Genomic DNA, 20325 nt, shown 5'->3' on the forward strand with positions numbered 1-20325 from the left:
ATCGACATATTTTAAATGTTTCTCGGGCGTTATTGTTTCAAGCTGATTTACCCATCGATTTTTGGGAAGAAAGTGTGCTTGCAGGGGTCCATTTGATTAATAGAACACCATCCAAAATTCTTTCAGGCAGTACACCACATGAGTTACTATATGGGGTGGTCCCAAATTATGAACACTTGAAATTTTTTGGATGTTTGTGTTTTGCTAATGTCAGACCAAAGCCTACGGATAAATTTGCATCTCGATCTCGCAAATGTCTGTTTGTAGGATATCCTACTGATCAAAAGGGGTGGAGAGTATATGATTTAGAAAATAGAGAATTTTTTGTATGCAGGGATGTCAAATTTTATGAAGAAATTTTTCCTTTATCATCACATGTTGCACCAAAAAATGCGCCTGCATTATCCTTGCTGCCTCCTTCTATTCAGGTCACGGGTGAAGATGCGTCCAATAATATGTTGTCCGCCCATGATAATGCTTATACACCTGCAATTGAATACTATGCAGAAGGCGCCGATCAAGTACTTACACCTGTATCACATGCAGACGACAGGGGGAGTAATATTTACGTAGACGTCGAACAAATTCATGCTCTCGAATCTCATGCAGGCGACATCCATGCTGAACAAATGGCTGCACCCGAATCCTATGCAGGAGACGTTAATGCAGATACGTCATGCACTTTAACGGTGCAATCAAGAGCACCAATTCCTGTGCCATGCTCTTCACGGTCGCAACCAGTTGAGGGCCGAAGTCAGCGATCACGGAAAACTCCAACATACCTTCAAGATTATGAATGCAATGCTATTGAAACACATAAATCTCTTCCTGCTCTTCCAATTCGTCACTTCTCATATGCAAGGTCAGGTATTAAATATCCATTATGTAATTCTCTTAGTTTATCTAAATTCTCTCCATCCCATCGTGCGTTTGTAGCAGCTATTGATGCAGGATGTGAGCCTCGCCATTTCAGAGAAGCCATGCAGAATTTGAAATGGGTCGAAGCTATGAGAAAAGAGATCACTGCACTAGAGGATAATGGGACATGGGCTGTCACGGTTTTGCCACCGAATAAAAGAGCATTACCTAGCAAATGGGTTTTCGAAATAAAATATCATTCTGATGGAACCGTGGAAAGATACAAGGCACGGTTAGTTATTGCAGGTAACCATCAGATAGAAGGCGAAGACTTTGGTGAGACTTATGCGTCTGTTGCAAAAATGACAAGCGTTAGAACTCTCTTGGCAGTTGCCGCAGCTAAGCAGTGGGAACTACATCAACTAGACGTGCATAATGCTTTCCTAAATGGAGAGCTTAGTGAAGAGGTGTATATGAAATTTCCTCCAGGATTTAGCAATGGAACAAAAGATCAAGTCTGCCGTTTGAAAAAGTCACTCTACGGTTTGAGACAATCTCCAAGAAACTGGTTTAGTAAATTGAGCTCCTCACTTATGAAATACAGTTTTCAACAATCTCATGCTGATTATACCTTGTTCACATTCCAAAGAGGTGGTATTTTTCTTGCTCTCCTGGTTTATGTTGATGATATAAGATGAAAACTTACCATACTTAAAAAAATAATAAAAGTAAAAAAAAAAAAATAGAAAAAAATCAAATATATCTGAATTAAAAAGAATAGTAGATTTACGATAAAAAAAATAAAAAAATCAAATATGTTACAGAAAAGAATAAATTAACAACATAGAAATAGTCTAATCGAAAAAAAATAGAGTGAAGCCAAAAAAAATAGAAGAAAAATAAGACAAAAAATATATAAAAAAAAAGAGAAGAAAAAGAAATATGTAAGTTTTCAATGTATTTGGTTTTATTTTTTTTTCTAATTTTTTTAATTATATATATATATATATATTTCACTTTTAGTTTTTTTATCACCCTTAAAAGAAATGAAAGAAAAAAGACAAAAAAGAAATAAAAGAAAAAGAAATCAGTTTGTAAATTTCCAACATCCTTAGTGTTATTATTTTTTTTGTCCTTAATCTATATTTTTATTTAAACAAGTTTCATTTTATTTATTATTATATTTCTTCTTTTACTTTTAATTTTTTCTACTAATGTTATAAGTTTCCAACATATTTACTTTTATTTATTTTTCTTTTTTTGCCATCCTTCTGTTTTCGTTTTTTGTCTTTTTTATAAATATTGTAAGTTTCCCTCTATTCATTTTTTGTTCACGTACATATATTCTCTTATTCTAAGAAGGGTATAATAGGTATACTAGTTAAGTTTTTTACGGTGTTAAAAGTAGACTTAGGGCTCGTTTGGTGAACAGGATAGGATAAGAGTAGGATATGATATGGGGCTGATAAGGATATGATATGATATGGGGCTGAGAAAGATAAGATATGATATGGGGCTGATAAGCCTATATCATATCCTGTGTTTGATGAGCATCTGATTAGCAATTTGATAAGATTATGTAAAAGGAGAAAGGAGAAAGAAAAAATAAAATATAATGTAATAAATACAAATATATTGGGTAGTGTGGGGATATATTGGGTATCTAATATTGATATTCTATCCTAATTAATCATAAACCAGCTCCCCTCATAGGATAAAAAATCATGTATTGGATAGGATCAAATGAGACAATAGGATAAGCTAATTATATCCTATTGACCCACCAAACAAGAGATAAAAGTAGGATATGATAAGTTATCCTATCCTATCTTCTTTATCATGTACTCCAAACAGGCCCTTAGATGAAAAAAACAATACGAGGTAAGTGATTAAAAAAAGCATAAGATTGAGAGTGATTCAAGCAAAATCATAAAGGAGTTTTTAAACTTTCCTCAATATTTTATATGGGTTCTTTTTTCTGCAGTGAATGCAGATAAGTTATCTCCGTTGAGTCCAAAAGGATGTTATTTTGGACAGAGATCAATGTGTTTTCGTAATTATAATTTATTCCAAGGTTATAATAGTCTTTATTATTATAATTGTTTAATTTTTCAACTTAAAACGACGTCGTTTTGTAAGTGAATATAGATAACTTATCTACAATCACTGCAAATAATCAATTCAACCCAAAAACTTAAGCTGATGGGTGAGGTTCCATAAATTATTTTATATATCTCTAATACGCCCTCTCACATGAAAGCCCATTGGACTTAAAGGGTGGACACTGCATAAGTCCACCTACCTGTGCTAAGAAACTCCACAAAACTTAATTAATTATTAATTGAATAGGGAGCGGTGAGGATCGAACCCGTGACAACCTGGCTCTGATACCGTGTAAAGAAACAATTCAACCCAAAAGCTTAAGCTGATGGATGAGGTTGCATTAATGATTTTATATATCTCTAACAATATTGAAGCCATTTTATATTTACTTAGCTAGGGAGGTATACTTATATTCGGTCTTAATTTTTCTTTTATTTCTTTTTTTACTTTCAATTTTTTATGCTACTACTATAAGTTTCAAACATATTTAATCTTATTTCTTATTTCTTTTTTTGTCATCTTTCTATTTTCATTTTTTGTCATCTTTCTATTTTCATTTTTTGTCTTTAATAAATGTTGTAAGTTTCCTTCTATTTTTTTTTGTCATATAAGTATATTCTCTTATTTTAAGAAAGGTATAATAGATAGATTAATTAAGTTTTTGATCGTATTAAGAATGGACTTAGATGGAAAAAATCATAAGAGGTGAGTAATTATAAAAAGGCTTAAAAGTGAAAGTGATTCAAGAAAAAACCATAGAAGGATTTTTGAACTTTTCCCAATATTTTATAGTTACTTAGCTCAAGGGAGGGTACAACTTATATTTACGTTAATTTTCTGAAGTGTTACCAATAATCCCCACAAGAACAAATACCCTCACTAAAGTGGTGAAAGCGGTGACAATCTCTCAAGATTATCAACCTTCCAACAATCTTGGATATGTGCTTGATGGCATTATGACAATCGTGACAAACACGCAAGTTTTTCATGACACGTATTGGTCTGCCAGCCGGTAGAGTTAGAATTCCAAATGCTACCGCCAATTTCTCACTGTGATACTTGAGCATTTGCGCCTTCTCCTCCACTTCTACGTCATGCAAAACCAACTTTGTTGAAGAAACATACCCCTTAAGCTTCATTTTTAGATCTAGCTCTTCTATGAAGGCATATATTCTATCTTTTTCTGGGTGGAAACAATCCCCAACAGTGAATATATGAATCTTGTTTTGTACCTCAACCCAACTATACCCAGGTAGTTTCTGAATACCAATATTCCTCATTTTTAATCTCATCTTACCAACATCAACCCATCTGCCTGAAACTGCATATAGATTTGAAAGAAGGACATACATTCCCGAGTTATGAGGTTCCAACTTAAAAACCATCTGAGCAGCCTTCTCACCAACTTCAATATTGCCATGAATACAACTTGCACCTAGTAGGGCTCCCCATGTTGCAGCATCTGGCTCAAAAGGCATGTTTCTCATTAAGTTTTGTGCTTCTTGTATGCGGCCAGCTCTACCAAGAAGATCGATCATGCAAGCATAATGTCTTGAATTTGGTGTTATACCATAATCCTTATTCATAGAATAAAAATATTCAGTTCCCCTCTCTATCAATCCAGTATGACTGCAAGCCGAGAGAACACCAACCTGAAACATGATTAGAAGAAGAATAAGCAGAATAATGTTACTCGTAGGAAAGAGTCAAAAGAGATGTTATTGCATTGCAAAACTGTATTATTATGAATGCCTCATTCCTAATTTATTTTCCGATGCTTTATGATTATGATTACATTTGTTAACAAGACAAGTAGGAAACCACATTAGCAACAATTAGCTCATTTGCACCTATGGAAAGAAAATTTTGCGGAAAGATAGGAATAACTTTAGAAATGAGGATACCAAATAGAGGAGGAAAACAAAGTGTAAACTGCATGACTCTTATCCATGCAGGGACGACCTATTTGACCACTTATGAGATAAATAAAGCTAAATGGTTTGCTAACACATTTGAGATATCCTTAGCAGTTGAATTTCTTGCCTGCATTTGGCCCATGGAGTATTTTAACTGAATTTTCCTATCAACGCTGAACTGAATATATAGACAAAGAAAGGCAAAGTAAAGACTCAAGAGACGGGCATGGAAAGAAGTTGCAGGCACGCAGCCTATTTGTATAAACTAAACGGTGGAGGAGAGGGAAGGGAAGCTCATAAAATTTATGGTATACTCTCCATTTCTCTTGCTCCATATGCATTTTTTTATTATTTAATTTACAAAGCATACAGCACCACATATGATTCATAGCTAAATAAGGGAATTCAACTTTTCCAACATAATATCAGACAAGTGGTGGGGCGGGGCTATCTTGCGCTACTAAAGACAACAAAATTGTATCAAAATGGTATCTTTCATACATAGCCTAAATGTAACCTCTAGCTTATTCTAGTCAGCAACATAATAATTCAGTAATAATCTATACCAGTTACTCAGGTTAATGACATTCTTAACACCATATATTATGGTGGTGTCAATTTCCTTTGGACACATGACAAAGTAACGACAAAAAGTAAATTACCAAGATGAAAATAAAAAGATCAGAAAAGAATAAGTTTTGTTCCCTTTATGGAAATTGTATTCAGACTAGATTGAGAGACTCGATATTAGCAACGCAGTCATTTCCTTACGAGATGGGTTTGATCACACTAACCAGGAGATTTTTAATCAGGAAATTAAGTCATAGACCGGCTATGTCTAAAATAAAATATAATATAATGAAGTGACTTATGAAGCACTAAAGACAGCAGTTCATCCAACACAACCAGATAATGAGTAGCTTTTCATGCATATGAAATGTATAAAATATATACCATGGTAATCTCATCAGGTTTAACACCTGCTGTCTTCATTAACTCAAATACCATTAAAGCTTGTCTGCCAAATCCATGCCTAGCATAACCAGCTAACATAGTGTTCCAAGAGATTATATCTTTCGGTTGTATTCCTTCAAACACATCATAAGCTTCATCTATGCTGCCACATTTACAATACATTCCAAGAAGTGCATTCCTCACTAAACACCCATTCCCATACCCTGTCTTTAACACCTGCCCATGAACTTGTTTCCCTAACTCCAGAGCAGAAATATCAGCACATGTACTCAAAGCACAACAAAAGGTAGGCCTATTAAAACTTTCTCCATTTCGTTTCATCTCCACAAGCATGTTGAATGCCTCTTCATAATGACCAGTCTGAGCATAATTAGCAATAATAGCTGCCCAAGATACACAATCACGCTGAGGCATCATATTAAACAATTTCCTTGCTTGAGCTGTATCACCATTCTGACCATAGCCGCTTATCATGATATTCCACGAGCCTGTATTCTGACAAGGCATTGCCTCAAACAAATCCCTTGCCAAGTCCATTTTCTTGTATTGCACATAACCGGCAATCATTGCATTGTATGATATCTCTGTTTTCTCTGGCATTTCATCGAAAATTCTTCTTGCTTCACCCAACATCCCATTCAGCACATATGCATGGATCATTGCTGTCCATGTGAAAACATCCCGCGACGGAGACTCCTCAAACAATCTCCTAGCTTGAGACACATCACCATCATGGGCATAACCTGAAATCATGGTATTCCAGGAGATTACATCCCTAACAGGCATTTGGTCAAAAAGCTGCCTAGCATCACCTAACACCTTCCTCTTCACATACCCACCTATCAAACAATTCCAAGAAATCAATTCCCAGTCTGATTTTGAATTAAATAGCAGACGAGCCTCCTCAAGTCTCCCATTTTGAACATATGTTGCAAGCAAACCATTCCAGGAGATGGAGTTCTTATCAGGCATCTCATCAAAGAACTCCTTTGCCTCGTTAATGTACCCATTCCGGACATAGCCAGACAACATTGCATTCCACGAAACAACATCCTTTTCGGGCATTAAATCAAACAACTTGCGGGCCTCACCAAGTCTGCGGTTCTTGACATATCCAGTAAGCATCACATTCCAAGAAAACAAGTCCCTTTCAGGCATTTTTTCAAACAGGTCCCTTGCACGATTGAACTTGCAGTTCCTCAAGTAGCCAGATATCATGACATTGTAGGATACAGAGTTTCGACGAGGCATGGCGTCGAAGACACGGAGAGCCAAGTCGCAGTGGCCATTGCGCATGTGGGTAGAAATAGCCTTGGTGCATTTGGCAATGTGTGGGTCTTTGATTTGGGGTTTTGGATATGACGATGAATACCTCGGTGGTTGAACTTGAAAGTTGCAGCTACGTAACTGTCTCGAGTTATAGTTCCGGCGCATAGTTTGCTTATGTCAAATGGAGTTTCTTCCAAGTGCAGCTAATCATCACACTGCGGAACCCAATAAAGAAAGGGAAAAAGAAGTATAATATTGTAGGAAGATGTTTAGGTAATGTTATAGAGATAGAGATGGTGGGACCCATCCTTGTTTTCAAAAACCAAAAAAATAAACAAGTATGGGTCCCACCATCTCTATCTCTATAACATTACCTAAACATCTTTCTACAACATTATACTTCTATTTCGCATAAAGAAATTACTGAAATAATTAACAGTTTTTGGTAGGATCACACTTTGGTTCGGCTTGAGTTGATGTAATGTGTGATTGCAACAACTTATTTTCCTGGATGCGTTTGTTTCCGAGAGAAATATAGTACCGACCACACTTTGGTATTTTCCTTACTCCTTGTTAAATTTATTTTTAATTACCTACTATTTTTAACAGTGATTTGTATTTATCATTTCACAAGACAGAAAAAAGTTTCTTACACACAAAATATTTTATAGGGTCCACACTTTTTGAAACAAAAAAAAAAAATAACTACAACACGCAAAACGAATCTCTATAACATTACACAATTATTTTTCTTACAACTTAACTCTTATAAAACCCTTTTTAATATATGTTATGTTAGAGTGGAAAAAGATTCTAATTCCTTAAATAATATGTATGAAAAAATTAAGGATGTATCATGTTGTAGGAAATTGGCTTTGTCGTGCTATAAACACAACCAATGTGGACCCCACCACATTCTTTTCTTTTCTTTTTATTTTAAAAGTGGAGGAGTCCACATTGGTTGTGTTTATAGCATGACACAACCAATTTCCTGTAACATAATAAAACTATTTTTCAAAAAAATATTATATTATTGGATGGGTCCCTACATTTAGAATAAATTTTTGGTACTACTATACTAAAGATTCACTACATCCCACCAATAAAAATATTACATGTCAGTTAAATTATTTTTTTTGTCAATTTTTTTTTTCTCCTCTAATGTGTAATATTCTCGTTGATAGAATATACTGAATCTAAGTACAACAGTAACACCAAAGATTTATTCCTGTATGACCATATTCTTAGATATTAATCGTCTTTCGTGTGGAGGAGACACTAAAAATTAAAAAATAATTAAAATTACTGTTAGGTAATGGTAATTGGCAGCTAAAATTAATTTTATACTTTTATTGGGCATGCTGCGTCTCCCATTTAAGTATATCATACATTCTCTTAATAAAAAGAATATAAATTCATATAATAATTTAAAATGTTCTAAATATTATATCAATAATTTATTCATTGATCCAATCAAACATTTTAATTTATTCATTTAAAATGTTCTAAATTGAAATAAGATAATATATTTTTTTATTTCTCCATGACTTTATTAATTATCCGATTAATTCAATTAGAGCTTAGTCGGGTACTTACAGAAAGAAGGTGGATCTTTCAAGACAATTTTCTTCATTTATAGTGCTTGAATGTTTAAGGAAATAAACTCTTTATGTAAATCCCTAAAAAAATATTTTGAATTTATTAGTTAAAAAAAATATTGTTATGAATTATTACATGTGAATGCTATTATTTTGGATTTCTTTTAATAATCTTTTGATGATCATCCTTAGATACCTCTCAGAACATTTAATGTATATAGACCATGTGAATTGTTGTTTTTTTATTTTTTATTGATGAGGAGGGCTTAAGCTCAGCACTAAACAGGGGAAATTACAGGTCGCCTACTTGCGATTCTATCCAAGTCTAACAACGGCCTAAGACCAATAGGGCACTGATTGTGAAGAAAGTGTCCCTCAACAGAATGAGAAATGTATTTGGCCAGCCAATTTGCACAAGAATTGTGGCAACAGTGATTGATCAATGTGCCACATTTTTTTCAGAGTGATATATCAAACTGACAGGCTAATAGTAAAAAATAAAAAATGGTTAAAGAGGATATCCCAATCTTTGTCGCATCAGTCCTTAATGTGTGCCACTAGTTGAGGGTGACTTAGGTTTTTGTGATGCGCATAAAACATGGTCACTGTAGCACCGATATGACACGCGACACGTGACACGACACTCTGACAGGTCAATTTTAAAAAATTATGGATTTTGACACGTTGGGACACGTTTTAATATTAAATAATTTTTTTAATTTATATAGTGTATATTTCATTTAATATTTAATAATTTAACAAAAAAAATGAAACTAAATTAATAATACCGATCAACACGTTATAAAGATGGAAGTTTTAATAAAAAAAATAAGAACTGGGATGAGAGAGATATATAATATTAGATAGAGAGATTAAATCATATTAGAGAGAGATCAGAGAGAAGGAGATACAACAAGAGCGTAATAGGAATTGACAATAATGATGCTGAGATGATCTCTTATCTACTTAAGGGAAAAAAAAGACAAAAAAATAAAATCGATATGATCAAGTGGAAGCTTTATTAATATATTTCAATTTTTTTAAATAAATTTTTTTAAAAAAAAAAATTACAAAAAAGTCATTTGACCGTGTCGGGCACGGTCAAATTCGCGTGTCGGAATGGTCAACGTGTCGGAAAAAGTTGACCGCATGTCCGACACCGTGTCGGAGCGTGTCGGACACGACTCTCCCTGTTTTTACAAGTGTGCGTGCTTCCTTGGTCACAACTAGGGGTGTGCATGGGTCAGGTCCGGTCAGTTTTTGTGCGGATTCGATCCAATTTGGTTGTTATAGGTCAAGTATTTTGACCGACCCATTTTAATTTGATCCAAGTAGGTGTGACTTGGTTTGGATTTTTTTTTTAACTAGTTCAGAACCGGGTCGGATCTGACCTGACTTGGTTTCTGAAGTGGGTCAAATCCGACCTGACCCGTTTTTGACTTGGTTTCAAAACATGTTTTTAATTTGATTTTTTTACAGTTATTGATTTATTTTTTAAACTCATGTAATTTAGCTATTTATTTGTTTTAAAATATATAAATTTTATAATAAATTTGATATTTTTTGAATAAATAAAAGAACATAATTTTAAGTCCCTGTACATGTGAAGCAAAATTAATGAAAAGTAAGGGATGAGAGAACGTTCTTCCCATCTTAAGATGACAAATCACTAATTTTAATAATACTAAAAAAGATCATATTTTTGATAAAATTTCTACGTTGCAAACGACGAAAATTTCGTCACAAAATTATTTTTTCGTCGGAATATTTTTTGTCGAAAAGCGACGAAATTTCTTGTCTAATGAAAATTATTACAAAAATAAATTTTTTATCGAAATTTTCGACGGAATTTAGTTTCCGTCAAAATTTTTGACAAAAATGATTTCCTCCACCAAATATTTTAAACGAAAAAAAAAATTCATCAAAAATTTAGACGAAATATTTTTCGTTTGAAATTTCGATGAGAATGTGTTCTGACGAAAATTTCGACGGAAATTGTTTTGAGGGAAATGTTTCATTCGAAACTTTCGACGAAATTTAGATTTTCAAAAGAATTTTGACAGAATATTATTTCTGTCAAATTTTTTTATCGAAATATTTTTTGTCAAAATTTTTTACTAAAATTTTTGACAGAAATGTGTTTCCGTTGAAAATTTTGTTGGAAATATTTTTTATCAAAAAAATTGACTAAAATATTTAGTCGAAAATTTTCGATGGAAATGTGTTTCGCTAAAATTTTGATAAAAAAATTTTGTTGTCAAAAAGTTTAACGAAAATGTTTCCGTCATAAATTTTCTCCGAAATTTGAATTCTGTAAAGAATTTTGTTGAAATTTTTTTCCGTCAAAAAATTTCGATGGAAATGTGTTTCGTCGAAATTTTTGATGAATATGTTTTTTTTGTTAAATTTTTTGACGAAATTTAGATTCCGTAAATAAATTTGACAAAAAAAAAAATTTCCGTCGAATGATTTTACAAAAATGTATTTAGTCATAAATTTTGATGAAAATATTTTTCGTCAAATTTTTTGCGAAAATTTTTGATGAAAATATTTTTCGTATAAAATTTTGACGTAATTGTTTTACGTAAAACTTTTCTTTTAACGTAATTGTGATTTTCTTTTTCTATCTTTTTTTCACATAATAAGTGTATGTCAAGTTTTGGGTCAATGGATCATTATTAAAACAAGTCAAATTTAAAATTGATTCAAATAAAAATGGGTCAGTATTTAATTCTAGTTCAAAAAATTAAATATTTATGGATCAGGTCAAAATCAGATTAAACAGTGAACCAATTTTTTTGCGCATTCTAGTCAGACACAACATTACTAGAGTCACCTTCCACTACCAGTTTACGAATTCCTTTGCTCCAAACTAGCTCCGGTCCCTTTAAAGCTCCCCATAGCTCAGCAGTTAAAGAGGAGCATCTCCCAATGGCATAGGAATATCCTCCTGCCAAGCTCCATGCTGATCTCGGAGGAGACCACCACAAGAAACCTCAGATGTGTCCAGCGGCGGAGCTAGGATTCTGAATTTTGGGGAGGGGGTGAAAATAAATTTTTGTAGGGCTACGGAACTCTGAATGAAATAAAATTCTTAAAAGTAAAACCAACGATGGAGTAAAACCCAACTAAAATTTGATAAAAGAGAAACCAAGCTCCCCTAAGTAGCCACGCTCTTTATCTACGTGATTCATAGAGAAAGGTGAAAATGGTTATTACCTCTGTGTTTTTTGGTGTAGTACAATGAAGAGTAAGCAATAGGCGAAAATGTCAGAGTGCTTGTGGTAAAGGATGTCCAAGCATGATGGGACTTTTATTAGATTTTGGAATTAGTTATCTTCAACAGGTAAAAATGCAATTGGCTCGACCCTCTATGCTTTCTTGGAATAGTTCCAAACTTCCAGAGTCACTATAAAAACTGTAACACGATATGTAAAAATCTATATTAATCGTAAGCAGTATTAGTTACAAATGAGAAGGAAGTATATACATCAAAGGACTAAACAACCCCATACACTAATTTGAGCCACTGAAATAGTGATATCATCAATATTTCCTCCCTTATGATTACCTCCTTCCCTCTGAGAAGGAATATCATCAGTTAAGTTCCGTCTCTTAAGAATTTCAGTTACAAATTGCAATCTGGGTATTTCTCTAAACCTCTGTCTGACTCACTTTACCTACTCTTACTAAGGTCTATGTTGCAACTCGGTGGTACCGTGCACCTGAACTATGTGGTCTTTTTTTTCAAAAGTAAGCTTCATTTCTATTTTGACAACACTTTTTCTTGGGTTGTGTATGACATAAGAAGTTGAATACAGTTAAGTATTCAAATGCATACGGAATTTTAAAATCTGTCTTTTGCAGTATACCCCCGCAATTGATATTTCGAGCATTGGATGCATATTTGCAGAAATGCTCACTGGGAAGCCGTTGTTTCCCGGAGAAAATGTGGTGCATCAATTGGATCTCATGACTGATTTGCTTGGTACTCCTCCTCCTGAGTACATTGCAAGGGTTAGTTTATCAAAATCTGTTGCAAGAAGCTTATGACATGGTGTAATGAGATTAATTCTAAACTTCTAATGTTCCTTTTTTAAAAATTCTTCCTGCCTTGTTTTTAAGTTATGGTTTGTTGTAACAAATACCTTTCAAGCTTAATTTTACTCCTCTCCCATTGTCCTATTGTATATAATTCTTAATCTTAATTGTACAGATTCGAAATGAGAAAGCTAGAAGGTACCTAAGTAGCATGCGAAAAAAGCAACCAGTTCCATTCTCCCAGAAATTTCCAAATGCAGATCCGTTGGCTCTTCATTTACTGGAGCGCCTACTTGCATTTGATCCTAAAGACCGTCCAACAGCTGAAAAGGTTGATCTTCTATCACCTGTATATAATTAACAAAAGGGAAACTTCACTGATAATTACCAAAGGGGAGATTTGATTATCTGTTATGGTTGTGATATCAGGCATTAGCTGATTCTTACTTCCATGGTTTGCCAAACGTGGATTGTGAACCATCCACTCAACCCATTTCAAAACTTGAGTTTGAGTTTGAGAGAAGGAAATTGACCAAAGAAAAATGTTAAAGAGGGTTGATTTATCCAGAGGTATGGCCATACATTTCTGTCACTCCTGCTTCAATTTATTATCTTCTCTGTGCTGCGGTAATAATTTTATATATTGAAATAAACAGATTTTGGAGTATCATCGTGGTGGAGATTAAACCAGCTTCATGTATCCAAGGTAGATGTGCTTGTATGCTTGACACTTTATTGAATGCTCGATGCATATATCAAACCAGATGTGCATCGACCTCCTGTGTGTTCTGTCACAAGGCATAGTCTTTCATTATTGAAATAAAATATTAAGCCAGCTTCTACTGTATGGCTTTCACAATACCTAATTTTGTAACAATTATCAGGAGCCCCTCCATGCATTTATTGTTGTTGCACCACGATTCTGTTGTATCTTGTTTTTTTTTTTTTTTTTCAAAGTTCTGTACAGAACTAGAACCTGCATTAGCAAAACACTGGCATGCTTGTTTTATTTGCCTTAGTTTTAACGTCTTAATTCCTTTTGAATATAAATTTTTGTTTGTGCTCGTACTTGTAGCAGTTAAAATTTTGACTCCTATGACATTGCTGATTGTTAATTTTTTGTGTTTTGTATGTCATCTAAGAAATCTAATATGGAATGTGGTTTATTTGAAATTTAAGTTTTCCATGCTTTGGTTAGTAGTTGGTAATTCTATGTTATCTTGTTGCATAGTGGGGTTGATCGGTTCAAGCGACAGTTTGCACATCTTGAGGAGCATTATGGCAAAGGTGAACGAAGCACTCCATTGCAGAGACAGCATGCCTCCTTACCTAGGTAAGTTTTGGTTAAACATTTGGTTCTCTTGGCAGTTTCAAGCCTTGTTAGTAGTATTTTCTAGGTCCAAACTAGGTGAACCTGTTCAAATACTGGATTTTCAACTTAACACACTGAAGAACAGCCTTTTTGTCTTGTTCTTTTGGAGGTTTAATTTGTTTTAAATTTTATTATTACCCTCGTGGTTTTACATTTTGATCCAGATTATTAATGTCTGTTCACAGCTGAGTTTAGCAGACAGGCCTGTGAAACTTTTCTCTAGTATTATGTGAAGTCATATGCACTGACAATTGTAACTTCACTTCTTGCAGAGAGCGAGTTTGTGCTTCCAAGGATGAAAATAATCAAAATAACGATCCTGAAAGGTCAACTGCATTAAATCTTTCAAGTCCCCCGGGGTCTGATGAGACAGATGCTGGAAACTCGGATGGTCAAAATGGACCCTCCAAGCCAAACTACAGGACACGTAGCTTGTTGAAGAGTGCCAGCATTTGTGCTTCAAATGTATTGGTGTGAAACAAAGTAAAGATCCAGAGGTAACTATCTTTTCAAATGCATGGCTCTTAGCTGGAGGTTTTGGAATAATCATAATATCTAATTATTGGTTGCGATTTCTATCTTATGCTATTTTTTTTTACTTAATTTTTAATAGGAAAGATGCATTTCATTGTTGTTTTGGTCTGTCTGGCTTATTTCATGTTGTGTAAGTATATGCACAATAGACATCTGCCTTAAAATGATCTCTGATGTTTACATTCAAATTTGTACTCAACGAAATACATTTCTGTCATATTCATGTTGCCGTATTCCTTTTGTATTAGGAGGAGCCAATTACCGAGGACAATGAAGAGACAGTGGATGGATTGACAGAGAAGTTTTCTTCCCTCCATGCTTAGTTCAAGCCTGATTCATATTCATCTAACTTCCATGCTCTGGCCCTTCACACAAACATAGAGGGGTGGTGGCTTGAAGCTCTGCATAGAAATCCTCTTGTTTGTGGTAGAGGCTAACTTTAGGGCTTCATCTAGCAATTTTTATTTTTATTTTTAATTTCCGCAGCAAGTTTTGTAATTAAGTATTTATTTGTGTGTGGAAACGCAATGTATACTATTCATATTTATTATGAAATAAGAAGGATGAATGGTTCAAGTTACAGTAATTTCATCTCGTGAGAATAATAGCCAAACAAGAAACAACTATTAGCTAAATTTTATCCATGGAAAGAAACATCACTGCTACGCAGAGATTACGGTAAAAAATGAAGATACCAAATAGAGGAGGAAAACAAAGGGTGACTCCTATCTTCAATGCAGGGACCACCTATTTGACAACTCATGAGATAAATAAAGCCTGTAAAGAACCAATTCAACCCAAAAGCTTAAGCTGTTGGGTGAGGTTACATTAATGATTTTATATATCTCAACACGCCCCCTCACACGAGAGCCCACTGGGCTTGAAAGGTGGACAATGCACAGGCACACCTACCTGTGCGAACAAAGAAATTCCACTTGAAAGAAAGTGGGGGGCGGCGAGGTTCGAACCCGGTACACCGAGACTCTGATACCATGTAAAGAACCAATTCAACCCAAAAGCTTAAGCTCTTGGGTGAGGTTACATTAATGATTTTACACACGTATTCTTTTACATTTCACTAAGCCAAGTGGTTCAATTACACAAGTGAGATTAAACTAAGCAAATTAACTTTCGCACAAGTAGTATTTCTAATAGAATTTGCCCATCCATGTTGATGATATTGAGAAAAGAAAGACGAACTCAGAGAGATGGATGCCAGGCAAGAAGTTGCAGACTAAGGCAAATGGTGGAAGACACAAAAGCCCAAAAAGATTATGGTATATTTCTCTTTTTCTCTTACTCTGTCAGCTTTCTTGTATATCATAATTTAAAAGCACACAGAACCGTGCAGGATTCATAAGTAAGCAAGGAAATTTAACTTTTCCAGCATAATGTCACACAAGTGGTGGGGGTATCTTGCTACAAAACCCAACCAAATTGAAATAAAATGTTATCTTTCATACATAGGTTAATGGAACCTCTAGCTCATTCATGTTAGTAACATACATATTTTGTAACAATCCATCCCGATAACTTAGGTAAATAACATTCTTAACACCAAATATTACACCGGTGTCAATTTCTTTATAGACAAATGATAAAGTGACAGCAAGAGTTGAAGTACGAAGATGAAAATAACAAGATAATAGAAAAATAATAAGACTGGATTCAGAGGCTCCTTATGCTGCCAATACACCCATGTAGCAACAAGGCATTTGATCATATTAATCAAGATCAGTTCAGTCAAAGTAAGAAGGCTATGTCTAAATTAAAATAAAATTAGTAAAATACAAAGTATGATTGATGACAGTGGTTCACACTTGCATACAACGGGTCAAGGGAGTAGAAATTCATGTTAAAGGCAAGCACTATATAAAATATAAATGCATATGAAATATTTAAAACATATACCATAGTAATCTCATTAGGTTTAATATCTGTTGTCTTCATTGACTCAAATACCATTAAAGCCTGTCTACCAATCCTAGCATAACTAGCTTCACCTATGCTGCAACACTTCAAATACATTACAAGAAGTGCATTATCCACAAACACCTAGTCTTATATCTCGTCTTCAGCACCTGCCAATGGACTTGACGAGATGGAGAAAGTTAAGATAGGGCCTTTAGATGGGCTTTGAGCACATGTGCTGATATTGCTGCTTTGGATTTAGGTAAACAAGTCCATGGGCAGGCAGTGAATACGAGATACTAGACTAGGCATTTCGTGGGTAATGCACTTCTTGTGATGTATTTGAAGTGTGGCAACATAGGTGAAGCTAATGATGTGTTTGAAGGAATAGAGGAGAAAGACATCTACATCTTCTCTTGGAAGACAAGATTAGCTGGTTATGCTAGCATAGCTAGTTATCCATTTCTAGCATAACCAGTTAACATGGTGTTCCAAGAGAAGATGTAGATGTCTTTATCCTCTATTCCTTCAAAACATCATTAGCTTCACTATGCTGTCACACTTCAAATACATGCATTACCCACAAAACGTCTAGTCTCGTATTCCGTCTTCACCACCTACCCTGGACTTGTTTACGTAACTCCCTAACTCCAAAGGATAACCAGCCATAATAGCCGCCCAAGATAGACAATCACACTACGACATCATATCAAACAATTTCCTAGCTTGATGTTAGCAACATACATATTTTGTGACAATCCATCCCAATCACTTAGCTAAATCTCATTCTTTTCAGGAGTTTCATACAAAAAATTCTTGCTTCATCCAGCATTCCATTCTGCACATATCCGGACACTATTGCATTCCATGTGATCACATCCCTCTTGGAGATTTGTCAAACAATTTCCCAGCACATATTTCCACCCTTGGCAGTTGGCATAATTGTGGTCCAAGAAAACTCATCCATAACAAGCATTTGGTCAAAAAGCCACCTAGCGTCACCCAACATCTTCCTCTTCACATATCCACCCATCACAACCAGAGGCGGAACCAGGGGGGCTAGGGTGGGCCGCCGCCGCCGCCCCCCTCCTAAAATTTGAAGAAAAAAAATTAAAGGAAGCAGGTGTGTGCGCCTTCCTGCTCTTCCCGCGGCTGCTTGAGACCCTCACATTGAACTTCAATTCTCTCTCTTGGGTTTAGCTGCTATGGCAGACTGGAGAAGGTAGGGTTTTCGATTTTTCTTTTTTCACATGGACTTGGATTGGGCCCTGGTTCTACCCACCCAAAAAAGCCCAATAAGTGCCATGTTTGATAATATTATTGTGTAAAAACGCTTGCAGTGCAGTGAATTAATAAAGGGCTTTAAAAGGGAGGGGAATAATTACCTCCCGTTATTATTATTTTTAAAATATTTTAATCGATTCATTGATTTGTAACTAATTGAATTTGGAGTAGATTCAAGATTAAAATTTTAAACTTCTCTTAAAGATGATACTGAAAATATTTTAGTATATACTCTCACCCCCACCTGCTTAACTCCAATGTCTAAGTTAGCTACCATTTGATTTTACCTTCTGTTATTGAATCTTATTAGTATCATTAGTTTTTATTTTTTTCTCCTATTTTATATGTGTTAATACTACTAGTTAACATGGGTAATAAAAATCTTATCTGTACTATTCTTTTTCTTGCTTTTTTTCTCTTATTGTATTTATATAATAAAATATTAATAGAGTTTTATTAATCTCATGTTAAAGGAGATAAGTTATATCATGTCATAGAGACAAATTTATGGGCTCCACTACCTAAAAAAATAAAGGTGGCACAGTTATCGAAGGATGTGTAGGAAGAAAAGTTTATCGCATGCAGTATGAGAATAATTTTTCCCATTAATATAAGGAGTTTTGGTAGTTTATATTAGGTTATTTGTTCAAGTATCTAAAAAATATATCAAGTCATTTAATTAATGAGTTCGTTTTTTCTGCAGTAACCGTAAGTTATTTGCAGTAAGTTCAATACGACGTCGTTTGAGAGCGGAAATCATGGTGTTTTTGTAATTTTAATTTATTCCAGGATTATTATAGTCTTTATAATTAAATTTTTAAATTTTCAATTCCAAAATAACGTCTTTTGGGGAGTAAATGCAGATAACTTATCTGCATTAACTGCAGCAATATTTTTTGATAATTAATTTATAAGAATGTAAGATTGCAAATGATTTATATAAAATTTTAAAAATCACCTCACCAAAAAAAAATATATTAAAAATCAGTACCAATTGTATCACGGCTTATAAATAACCTAATTTTATCAAATCAATAAATTATGTAAGTGAACTGATATTGAATCAAATAGTTATTTATAAGGCGTGATACAATTGGTACTGATTTAAAAAAAAAAAATTGGTGAGGTGATTTTTAAAATTTTATATAAATCATTTGCAATCTTACATTCTTATAAATTAATTATAAGAAAAATATTTTTACTGCAGATAAGTTATCTGCATTTACTCCGAAAACGATGTCGTTTTGGGATTGAAATATTAAAGAATTATAATTATATAGGCTATAATAATCCTAAAATAAATTAAAATTATAAATACATCATGATTCCCGCTTCAAAACGACGTCGTATTGAACTTACTGCAAATAACTTATCTGCAGTGACTGAAAAAAGTGAATCCATAAAAAAACTATTGTAAATTTAAAATTTAAAATTAAATAGCTCAACTAATAGCTAAATTATTATACTCCCCTAAGATATATTGTGATCCGGACGAGCATAATCTCTTCGTGATCCATGTAATATTTGAGTCAGGACAGTTCTTTTACTTCACAAAATAGCGATGAGATGAAATAAAGGGAAGAACAAATATACTCGTCATCCAGAATAACCTCGATCACATCCAACGATCAAGGAGTAATAAGTATTTTAAAAACCTAAGGAATCTACAAAAACAGCTAGACACAAGTCCACAACAATGGGTTGACACATGTCTTTGTAAAATGTAAGGTATTATTAGGTCCCTTAGGCCGAAAAACATAACTAATTTTTAAATGAATGTTTAGGGTGATGGTTTAGACAAATGCATACCATAGTCATAGTTACCCACACTAAAATTAGGAGGCCTACAATACACATTAACAATATGTTTATAATTATTACTATTCTAAAAATTTAACCTAAATTGATTTAATCCAATTCGACTTAACTCGGTACGAGCTATCCGGTAATGAGTGATATTGACCTAATCATAATTAACTATTATAATTAATTAAAGGAAAAAAAAGTATTTATTGTTACTTTAGATAATTTTATCTAATGATCACTGAAACGATAATTTTCGTCCCAAAACAACGTTATTTTAGTGAACATTAAACAAAGTTATGTAAAATAACTTTAAAAAGAATAAACTCTTACTTAAAACATCTTGGTTAATTCTAATTGTATTTGAGCCGATAAGAACTAGTTTATAACACAAATAACTTAAAAAGAAAAAACTAAAGTTAAAAGATCAAATCATGTAATATTATTTTAAATTAATCATTAATCTAACCATATATGTTCAAATAAAAAAATTAAGTTTGACTTTATAATAAATTATAACTGTTGATCGATGAAAATCAATAATTAGAATATAAAATGACACAAAATTATATTCTTTAAAAAACAAATATTTTTTCTAAAAAAAATAAGTATGAATAGCATGACATTTTTGTAGAAAAAAAAAACTAATAAAAGTCATTTT

The 20325-nt window shown here is 33.6% G+C and overlaps 1 protein-coding gene and 1 pseudogene across 1 annotated transcript; one reads left to right on the forward strand and one right to left on the reverse strand.

Moving 5' to 3' along the window:
- Positions 1-3766: 3766 nt before the first annotated feature.
- On the reverse strand, positions 3767-7306 carry LOC133303601 (pentatricopeptide repeat-containing protein At4g02750-like). The gene is made up of 2 exons (XM_061503523.1): positions 5832-7306; positions 3767-4613 (listed from the first exon to the last, which is right to left on the reverse strand). Exons 1-2 carry the CDS (start codon positions 7284-7286, stop codon positions 3807-3809), a joined length of 2262 nt encoding a protein of 753 aa, XP_061359507.1. The 5' UTR covers positions 7287-7306; the 3' UTR covers positions 3767-3806.
- Positions 7307-12023: 4717 nt separating this feature from the next.
- Positions 12024-14989, forward strand: LOC133303595 (mitogen-activated protein kinase 9-like; annotated as a pseudogene).
- The last annotated feature ends 5336 nt before the right edge of the window (positions 14990-20325 follow it).

The sequence above is a fragment of the Gastrolobium bilobum genome, unplaced genomic scaffold (genome assembly GCF_033153095.1).
Source record: "Gastrolobium bilobum isolate Gb01-03AN ecotype WA unplaced genomic scaffold, APGP_CSIRO_Gbil_v1 utg7684, whole genome shotgun sequence".
In the NCBI taxonomy this organism is placed as follows: Eukaryota; Viridiplantae; Streptophyta; class Magnoliopsida; order Fabales; family Fabaceae; genus Gastrolobium; species Gastrolobium bilobum.